The 10,963-nt window shown below is 45.5% G+C and overlaps 1 protein-coding gene across 1 annotated transcript; it reads left to right on the forward strand.

Moving 5' to 3' along the window:
• On the forward strand, window positions 8,247-9,572 carry LOC8086092 (xyloglucan endotransglucosylase/hydrolase 2). Its single transcript, XM_002444037.2, has 3 exons — window positions 8,247-8,580; window positions 8,729-8,931; window positions 9,038-9,572. The coding sequence occupies exons 1-3, from the start codon at window positions 8,284-8,286 to the stop codon at window positions 9,396-9,398; spliced, it is 861 nt and encodes a 286-aa protein (XP_002444082.1). The 5' UTR covers window positions 8,247-8,283; the 3' UTR covers window positions 9,399-9,572.

Consider the following 10,963-nt stretch of genomic DNA (forward strand, 5'->3'; position numbering starts at 1 on the left):
CCAAACCCGGCTGAATAAACAGCTCGACCAAACGACCACTGGAATAAGAAAAGGTTTTGACCAAATGTAACCAACATGTCTGTGTGCAAGCCAACCATTGGAACTAAAAACCGCTAAAGCCGACATCTCTAGGTGAACTGCTACTGAAAGGAGCTGCTCCTTCAGGCCTTCACGCCGTTGTAAGTTCGCCCATTGACGCAACCAGTGAGTTCCTCTGAAGAGTACCTGCAAAAGAGATTTAGGTTTGCATTTATCAAAGTTTGCATTTATCAAAAACTATCTCATTCCGTGATATCCACAGTGCCCACAGTAAGGCTGATGCTGCTGTTAATAACAACATGTTTAAATTCTTATTCCCTTGTTTCGACCAAGAGTCAAACAAAACATTAATACTAGTGGGCGGAACAATACCATAAAGAATATGAATAGCGCGCCACAAAAATTTGGCATAGTAGCAATCAAAAAAAAGATGTTGAATTGTTTCTGGAAGATGACATAGAGAACACAATTTGTCTCCCTGCCAATTCCTCCTAGCTAAATTATCTTTAGTTAGGATTACCCCTCTCTTTAAGTACCACATAAAGATTTTTATATCCATTGGTAACTTAGTTTGCCAAATATCTTGTGAAACTCGCTCTCCGTTGTTGATTAAAGCAGCATACATAGACTTGACTGTGAAGATACCTGTGGCATTTAGGTTCCATACAAAGACATCACGTTCCTGCATTAAATTAACCTGTTGTAAAGAAGCAACAATCCGCTGCCAGTTTTCTAAATTTCTACCATTCAAATTCCTTCTAAAGGAGATGTTCAGATCAGGCAGACTCAGCACTGACGCAATAGAGTCTTGTTTTCTTCTCACAATGTTAAATAATGCAGGAAACCTATCCTTAAGTGGTTTATTTCCCATCCAAGTATCAAACCAAAATCTAGTTTGGGTACCATCTTTGACAGTGAAGTGTCCTAATCCCAGAAAATAATCTTTTACCTTCATCAGACTTTTCCAGAAGTGCGAGTCCATGGGCTTCTTCTGACAGCTGCCCAAAGTCTTATCTTTAATATATTTATTTCTTAACAACTCTTGCCACAGACCATCTTCATTTAATAATTTAAATAACAATTTACTAAGCAAACACTTGTTTTGAATCTCCAGGTTTTGGATACCCAACCCTCCCTGGTCTCTTGGTTGGCACAAAATGTCCCATTTGACTAGTCTGTACTTCTTTTTATGTTGGTCATTCTGCCAAAAAAAACGTGACCTAAAGCAATCTATCTTTTGTAATACCCCTTTTGGTAGTTCAAAGAAAGACATCATAAACATCGGTAGGCTTGAAAGCACCGAGTTTATGAGTACTAACCTGCCACCAGACGTGAGCATTTTGCCTTTCCATCCACTAAGGCGTTTCTCGATTCGTTGTTCAATGATTTTCCAGTCTTTGTTAAATAATTTTCTAAAATGCATAGGTAGGCCCAAATAACGAAAGGGGTATTTTCCCACCACACATCCAAATAATTGGGAATAAAATATTTCATGATCTTTTGCTCGTCCAAAACAGAAGACTTTACTTTTGTGAAAGTTTATCTTTAAGCCAGATAGTTGTTCGAAAGTGCTTAGTAAAAGTTTCATATTGACTGCTTTCTCAACATCGTGGCTCATAAAGATCACCGTATCATCCGCATATTGAAGTATGGATAATCCGTCCTGAATAAGGTGAGGAATAACCCCTTGTACTTGTCCTGCATCTTTTGCTCTGGCAATAAGTATGGCCAACATGTCAACCACTATATTAAATAGTATTGGCGACATGGGGTCACCCTGCCTCAAACCCTTTTTTGTTTGAAAGTAAGGTCCCAACTGATCATTAACTTTAATGTTAACATTTCTGCCTTGCGTGAAGTGTTGAATCCATTCACACCATTTTTGTGAAAACCCTTTCATTCTTGAAGTCTGTAGTAAGAAATTCCAATTTACTTTGTCATATGCCTTTTCAAAGTCAATTTTAAATATGACCCCATCTTTCTTTTTAGTGTGCAGCTCATGAATAGTTTCATGTAAAATCACAGCCCCCTCCATTATATTTCTTCCTGGCAAAAAAGCTGTCTGAGTCGGTCTTATCAGATTTTGGGCTACATTGGTAAGTCTATTTGTTGCCACCTTAGTGAAGATTTTAAAAGAGACATTCAACAAACAGATAGGCCTATATTGTTGAATCACTCTTGCTTCATCTTTTTTAGGAAGCAAAATAATAGTACCAAAGTTCAGACGATTTAGAGGTAGTGACCCCTGATAAAAATCTGAGAACAATGCCATCAAATCATCCTTAATTAGCTCCCAAAAAACTTGATAAAATTCCGGAGGAAAACCATCCGGACCAGGTGCTTTATTATGTTCCATCTGGAAAATAGCCGTTCTAACTTCCTCCTCTGTGAATGGCGCAATTAACATCTCATTCTCGAGATCCGAGACTTGCGGTATGTCCGCCGTCTATGACTCATCTAATGAAAACAGAGATGCATCAGATGGTCCAAAAAGACCCTTATAATAACTGGTAATATGCTGTTTTAGTTGAGCATCACCAGTTATAATACTGTCCCAGTTTTCTAGTTGAAAAATACGAGTTTTTCTGTGTCTGCCATTGGCCAATAAGTGGTAATACTTGGTATTAGCGTCACCTTCTAACAGGTGTTTCACTTTGGCCCTTTGGTACCACTTGATCTCCTCCTCCCTCAGAAGCTCTGTCAGTCTTTCGCTCAGAACATGTTTTAAATTTCTTTCAGATTCACTTAACAACACCTGCTCTTCTTTTTTATCCAACTCATCTAGTTTATTTAATAGCGAAGTTTTCTCTTTTTTGTACAGACCACTCACGTGCTTTGCCCAACCTCTAAGGTGCTGTCTTAATCTTCTAATTTTCATTTGCCACCTTTGTATAGGCGATCCCGAAACTACAGTATTCTGCCATATAGTCGCCACCATCTCACAAAAGCCATCTCTCAACAACCATCCCAATTCAAATTTGAACTGAGGCTGACAAGTTGTGGATGCATTATTTGTAGAGACGAACAATGGTGTATGATCAGAAATTTCTCTATTAAGAGCTAGCACTGAGGTATGGGTGAACTGTGCTTCAAAGTCTGTGCACACTAAAACTCTATCTAGCTTTTCAAAAGTTTGGTTTGGCATATTATTTGCCCAAGTAAATTTTCTTCCTGACAAGTCTACTTCTCTTAAATTCAGACTATCAATAACTGCATTAAACATGAAAGGCCATCTGTCGTTATAACGATCATTATTTTTCTCGTCAGACCTGTGGATAATATTAAAGTCACCACCTATCATAATAGGTAGGGTGTCCTTTGCACAAATCCGCAATAATTCAGACAAGAAATTACCCTTTTGATCTAACTGAGCAGGGCCATAAACTGATATCAAGTTAAATTTAAAATCTAGTTCTTTATGCCTGAGCTTAAATCTTATTAAAAAATCACCCTCTTCTATTTCACCAATGTCAAAAGTTAACAAATGAATACCCAGGATCATGCCACCAGATCTACCACGTGGAGCCATACAATGCCAAATAAAATCTTTACCAGCACAAATAGTGTTAAGCACATTTGGTGGAAAGCTAGCTCTTTCGGTTTCTGATAAGGCGATAAAATCTAGATTCTTCTCTTTTGTTAAATCTGACAAAAATCTATACTTCTTAAAATCCGCAAAACCATTACAGTTCCAGAAGACTCCTTTCATCTTAAATTATATTTGTTATTATTTTTATTTTTATTTTTATTTTTTTTATTCTTCTTTCTACTACCAGGGCGCCCTCCTCTTTTATGTGATATAGGAGTCTGTAAGATCACCGGATCACAACCCCCATCACCAAGCCCTTCAGCAACACCAGAACAAATAAGATTTAAAGCCTCCAGATCTACACTATCATCATTAGAACACACAGTGGACACCACTTCCAATAGCACAAAATCATCATCTCTTAACTTTGCAGCTTCTACTAATCTATTATGTTCTAAATCTTTCAAACGTTTTAAAGAATTAAACACACTTTGTTCATTGTTTCCTAAAACAACCCCTAAAGCTGCAGTAGCATTCAAGATAGAAGAATAATCTCGAGAATTAAAAGACAAGGCTTGATGTGCGTTACCTTCTTTTATTGGTGATTCTAAATTCCTCTACGCCTTGAGTTTAGCCGGCTTCTCTATGGAATCCATGTCCACATTCGAAGCACTGGTTTTGCTGGTTCTCACTGAAGACGGTGTCCCCCTACTGTATTTTTTAAAATTGTCCCAGAGTCATTCTGTGTAGGCAGTACAGTGGCTGTCCAGGTCCCATTATCACCTAGCGCCCCACTGGATTGTTGAAGTACAACCTTGGGTTTGCTTGATGGTTTAACAGCCTTATCCTGTGCATTAGTATGCCCCCCTGCACCTTCCAACTGTAGCGCTCCATGCTGCTGAGCAGTAGAAGGTGGAGGCGCACCACTGCCAGTAGCTGGTGTCTGGGATTTTGTTGTTTTCCCATCTACATCCATCTGTTCCGCAGACTTTGCCCCCTTAGGTTGTTCATTGTTTTTGAGATCATCTTCTTTAGGCTCCTCCTCATTGGTATAGTCCATATCCATAAGCTGTGGCTCACCAGTGAGGGACTCCACTTCAACAGCAAACTGTAGCTCGTATATAAAGTCCCCAATAACCACATCCATAAAAGTTGGAATTAGTTTTGGGTCTAACACAGCTACCTTCATCCTCGGCCTTCCAGTGTTTTTGGTGAAAATAGTATCAACCGCCCGAGGTACACCCAGAATAGTACCAACTGCCCAAATTATCGGGAATTCTTTAAACTCATTAGGTAGCCCTCTAATTTGTACCCACACCTTATCAATTTCCCATTTGTTCACTTCACTTTCAGTTCCTTTTTCAAACTGAATTTTCCCTTGCACCCGCTTAGCACTCATGGGACCCCAATTCACCACATGATTGAGAAGTTCAGCAGATGGAAAATTAATAATAAAAGCACCAGTGCCAGTAGTCTGAATGTCCCAATTATGGTTCTTATCAGGTTGGAATTTTTCCAGTTCCACTGCCAACTGGTTAACAGAAAAGGAACCTTCCAAAACACGAACCAAAGCTTTAGTTTCAAGAGAATTCACTCTAGGATTTGCAACAGCAGGGATAAAATAAAATCCAAGTCCTTGTACCGCATAACCACAGGGAGTACCACTAGTAGCTGCTGACTTTTTATTAAAAGGGCAAACCTTAGTAACATGGTCACCAAAACATAGCTCACAACATAGAACCATAGAGCATTCATGAATGGTATGACCGTTTGTGCGGCAACGCCAACAATACGGTTTTCCTTTGCTTTTTTGAGAACCTCTAACAGATGACTCTGGGACATCTAAATTTGTACCTTGCTGATTAGCCGGTGGGACATTCAAGTTTGCAGCAAGAGGGGCCTTTGCTGTTGTTGAAGTTGTGTCGATCACCATATCAGTGCCTTGGTTTGTTGCTGGACCCCCTCCTTGTCCCGCGCCAACCTCCTGAGTTGGCTGCAAATGCAGACCAAGGGGATCAGGGAGACCCCCTAGCCCTCCCTGGCCAGTGATCGCACCTTGCACAGCACCCCCCTGCACATTGGAGGGAGCCGTGGCTTGCTGAGTGCCCGGGGGATGACTCCCAGGCGCCGGTAGTGGTGCCCCTCCTGCATTAGTGGCAACATAACCAGCCGGCTGTTGGAACCCGACTCGTTGCTGCGACTGCTGGCATCTGCCACCTTGCTGCGGCTGTGGTTGGCCACCCCCGATCTGGTGCCCACCAAAAAAACGCGGACCTCCATAGCCTCCATGAGGATGGTGTGGATTTGGAAAGTTAGGGTTAGGGTAGTTGTTGCTGTGCCACCCCCCATAACCCCTACGCCTTCCGTAACCCCGATCAGCTCCATGGTTCCTGGAACCACCATAGAAGTGAGCACCACTATTTCTTGCACCATTGTTGTTGAACTCGATGTAACCTCCGCGTCCCTGGTTTGGACCGAAGCCACGGCCGCCGCCGCGGCCTCCTCGCCCTGGATTGAATCCTGGTTGGAAGCCAGGATCAAAGACTGCACCCCGGCTTCTCCCCCCACGTCCAAACCCTCCACCACCCGGCGCTGCCATGGTACGCCCTAGTCGCACGACCTCGGCGAAGGAACGACGGTGACCGGGTCCGTGAGATGAGATTGGCGGCTTTGGTATGGATGACGAGGATCCTCGTCGCGTCCCAATCCTGGCAAACAAGGCACAAAGACCCTTAGTGGGCCTGAAAACCTTGCCTGGCCCCAGAATAATTCTTGGTATTTTTGGTCCAACTAAAGTCCTTTCTTCGCAACTCAAGATGGGGGTACCATGCGCAGGTGACAAAGGCGGAAAGTCCGTAGCCTTCTCCATTGGGGTCGAATCCAACAATTCAAAATTTTTTAAATTATTCTTCCCTGGTGACAACTCACACGAACTATCTTCCTCCTTTTTTTGCGACCTCACGATAGTCGAAGGGCTACGTTGGTAAGCAGCTTTGGCCAAAACATCACCTAGAGTTCTCGGTGGAGAGACTCTAGGTGGTGGTAATGGGCCTTCCCACGGAGCACCAACATAATGCCTTTGAACTAAACTTGAAACAATTGATTTAGCCAAACGGACGTCCGAAGAACACGGGTTCGAATTGCCTGATTCTAAAGCCTTTTCGGCAGTGCACAATTGATGTAAGGTAAAACCAACATCCTTTGCTCGATCTATGAACTCAGGCGTAGCAAGATCCTCATCATCTGAATCAGTCAAATCGGGATCACTTGAACGTGCCCAAAATTTAGACTTTAACGGCGAGGCTTGTTCTTGAGCTACATGAACTGTTTTTGGTCGCTGACTAGCATCTACGACCTCCCCAACAACGCCGAGAGTGCTGCCCTCCCCTCAGCTCGATGACGCTCCACATCAACGCCCTGTTCTTCACCTTCTGTTGGAGCGGAAGGACGAAGTGTCTGTAAGATCCCAGGTGCAAGTGTCAAGCGGCGAGTCCTCATCAGATCGCCATGAAGAGAAGAGAAAGAACACCAAACAAAAAACAAACCCAAACAACAAAGATCAAGAATAAAAAAGAAGGGAGAAGAGTTTCTTATTGTATGAGTCTTCAAACGGGGAAGCAGTGTGCGATCCGAGGGGGATTTAGTGCCGATCCCGACGCAGATCTTCCAGTAGTCGGCCGGCTTCGTTGGTGTCGGGATCTGGATTCACTGCAGCAGCAGACGAAAACAACGATCGACGGAAAAGTAAAATACGGCGCACGGGATCCGTTGGATCGATTGGCCGGCCGACTCCGGCGTGCAGCAGCCCCAGAGGACTCGTCACACCCGGCCCGGCACCACCGCAGACTTCGGATCTGCTGCGGCCGCCGGTCACTGCGATGAACGACGAGTGGACGGGCGCACGGGACCCTGCTGGGCGAGAGGCCTACGGTGTCCAGGATCCGGCCGGGCGAGAGGCCGGCCGGCGCCGGTAGATAGCGACCCCGGGGTCGCCTCAGTCGCTTTCCCAGATCGAGACCTCCGTGACAGCAAATCTAGTTTTCCACCTTGGATGTCGCTAGCTATTTACTTTTTCACATACTCTCTCCTGTATGTTGAATAAAATACATTACTTTTGCGGGCAATTTGGTCATCTGTTGGGGACGCCCTTGCTGGCTCATTAAGAAGCTTCTTGTTTGCTAAAATCCTTTTTTTTTAGTGGAAGCAGCTTCAGAATGGGTCTTTCGATATCCTGCGGGCCCCCGACACATGCCAGGGACGGCATCGGGTGGCTTGCTAGTGGGAGAGTGCAAACTAGCCAGGCCCGGTTGGTAGAGCGTGCACTCATTTGATCTTCCGAAATTGAAGAGATATTTTTATCTTTCTTCTCTGGTAGATAGGGCAGATGAATTCAGGGTCGTCATCAATTGAGAAAGTTTAGCTGCGCGTGAATCTCACCAACACATGTAATGTACACATTTTCTATTCCTGGACACACGAACACGGAGTGCATGCATGTGCAATACGACCTAAGCCGATTAAGCCGCGTTTACGTCGGAACACACAGCATGGAGGCAGGTCTTCCATGAAGCTAACTTCAGGTAAGCCAGCTAACAAACAAGTCAGCCTCTCAGACATTCCCAAGAACATGCTCTTATAAATACGGATTCCCAGATCTATTGGTTCTTTGGCCCTGCTTGGTTGGATTGCAGAGTCGATTAATTAGTTAGGTAGTCATGGCGGCACCTTTCCCGTCTTCTTGTTCTCGTGCAAGAATGGCGGTGGTGGTGGCGCTGCTTCTAGTGACAACGGCGGCAGCTCCGGCGGCCGTGGCGTTGCTGAAGGACGACATCGAGTTCATGTGGGGCCCGGACCATAGCTTCTTCTCCGATGACGGCAACACCCTCGCGCTGTGCCTCGAGAAGACCCACGGCTCCGGCTTCCGCTCCAAGGGCGCCTACCTCTACGCCCGCTACGACATCGACGTCAAGCTCGTCGCCAACAACTCCGCCGGCACCGTCACCACGGTCTACGTGAGTTGCCCCCCCGACCCGGCCGCCGCCATGCCATCTCTGATCCGTTTTCCGGTAGAAGCGGTCACCACGCCGCGGCACGCAGTCACCACTCCTGCAGACGACGTACGGTCACCATTTCTGTTGACATGCTTGGCCATTGTTGCAGCTGACGACGGATGACGTGCGTCCGGGGTACCATGACGAGGTGGACATGGAGTTCCTGGGCAACGTCACCGGCGAGCCGTACACGCTGCACACAAACATCTTCGTGGACAGCGTCGGCAACCGCGAGCAGCAGTTCCGGCTATGGTTCGACCCCACCAAGGACTTCCACACTTACTCCGTCCAATGGACACCCAAGAACATCATGTAAGCAAGCGTCGTTGCCGTTCGTCGTCGTTGATCGTGTTCGTCGCCGGCGAGAGGTCTAGCCAGCTCAAAGTGCGTGTGTATATATGGTATTATTGGTTGGCAGATTCCTCATCGACGGCACGCCCATCCGCGTGTACAAGCACGAGCCTTGGCGCGGCGGGACGTTCCCGACACAGCGGCACATGCGGCTGGACGGGAGCCTGTGGAACGCCGACGATTGGGCGACGCAGGGCGGCCGCGTCAAGACGGACTGGATGCACGCGCCGTTCTATGCCTACTACCGCAACTTGCGCGTGACGCCGTGCGCGGCGTCGCCGTCCCCTGGCGTCGCATCGTGCAGCGATGAGCCACCGGCGTCGGCGGCGCTGCAGAAGGTGCGAGCGCAGCATCTGCTCTATGACTACTGCGAGGATCAGAACCGGTTCAAGGACATGGGGCTTCCCAAGGAATGTACTGCAGACTAGATGAAGCCGTAACTGTGCATTTGATCACTTTGCACTTAAATATATAAATGCATATGAATTCAACAAGATATTGTAAGTTGGCATTCGTGTTTTTTCAACCAACCAAGCGCGGGCATCACGAGAGGGATGGCACCCGAGTGCCTCCCCCTCGCCGCTCCGCCATGACTTCTTCCATCTTGACATTTGTTCCCAATGGATCCTCAGGGTATGGATTCCCCCTCGGGCATCGCAGTCCACTCCGGAATTAATGCAATCTGGAGACGGTTTGGTCTCCATGTCAATTTTGATCCTCAAAGCCCATGACAAGGAGTTTTTCTTGGTTCTCTTAGGCCTCTCCACTCAAAAAATTTTCATTCATCTCATCAAATCTTTGGACACATACATATAATATTAAATATAAATAAAAAAATAAACTAATTACACAGTTTGGTTGAAAATCGCGAGACGAATCTTTTAAGCCTAGTTAGTCCATGATTAGCCTTACGTGCTACGGTAACCCACATGTGCTAATGACAGATTAATTATGCTTAATAGATTAATTATGCCTAGTTAGTCCATGATTAGCCTTACGTGCTATGTAATTTTTTTTTATTAGTTTGTAAAAACCCCTCCCGACATCCTTTCGATACATCTGATGTGGCATTCAAAATTTTTTTATGTCCAATCTGGGCCTTAGTTGGTCGGTGCAAATTCCGGCTCACTGAGGATTCAGTCATTCTTCTCCTCTTCGAGGTAATGCCTCATCTTTTCTTGTCTGTCTTCTTCATGATCGAGTCTTTCGCTCTCTCTGTCTCTTCCAAATTGGTTGGCTTTCAAATTTACAACCTCCTCTTTGATTGTCCGAGATTTAAGATCCTCTTCCACCTTTGAAATGGTATCAAGAATAGGATGCTGAATAGCATCATATTACTCATTTTGGCAATTCCTCTGCTGCTCCCAAGGTTGCCGATCCTGTCCCCCTTACAGCTGCAAATGCAATCCCAATTGCTCGCGTAATTGTTTTGCTGGGAATTCAGAAAATCGGGATGCAAGTTCTTCACATGATCATCGTTTTCAAAATTCAAATATTGAACCTCGCAAATATGTTTTCCAATGGCATGATTGGTAATGGCCGGACTTGCCGCCTAATCAACGAGGTATTCTCGGCCTAGCTAGTTCCCGTTGAAGGGGCCTCTTTTATAAATAATGTTTTGGGCCCAAATACACGTTGCTTGTCCCAGCACATCTTTGATCCTTTTGTACCTCGCCTTGTTTGGTGCAGTGAAAACAAATGAAATGAATCCAGGCAGCTCATTATGGACTCCCACTTTTCTACTAAATCGTTGTTGATTCCACCCTTGTGCTTACCACGTCAGCCAATAGATCTGTGAAGGACAACTACTCTGAATCACGATAGGCATTGGCACTGCATCAACTGCAACAACTGCAACAACCACCTGGACAGGGAGGGGATGGGCAATATAGAGTGATAAGCACTTATGGGTGCGAAAGCCATAGCAGAGTGGTGTTGCTCCAAGGAGGGGGATGGCAAGGGATTCGGAGCTTGTGCATAAGCGTCGCCCGAC

Source organism: Sorghum bicolor, chromosome 7 (assembly GCF_000003195.3).
Source record: "Sorghum bicolor cultivar BTx623 chromosome 7, Sorghum_bicolor_NCBIv3, whole genome shotgun sequence".
In the NCBI taxonomy this organism is placed as follows: domain Eukaryota; kingdom Viridiplantae; phylum Streptophyta; class Magnoliopsida; order Poales; family Poaceae; genus Sorghum; species Sorghum bicolor.

What these genes read in the sequence shown, in the direction of transcription:
- LOC8086092 (XM_002444037.2), top strand. Translation starts at nt 8,284, where the DNA reads ATGGCGGCACCTTTCCCGTCTTCTTGTTCTCGTGCAAGAATGGCGGTG. An exon ending in GCACCGTCACCACGGTCTAC is followed by an intron (nt 8,581 to 8,728) that starts GTGAGTTGCCCC and finishes CCATTGTTGCAG; the next exon opens with CTGACGACGGATGACGTGCG. An exon ending in TGGACACCCAAGAACATCAT is followed by an intron (nt 8,932 to 9,037) that starts GTAAGCAAGCGT and finishes ATTGGTTGGCAG; the next exon opens with ATTCCTCATCGACGGCACGC.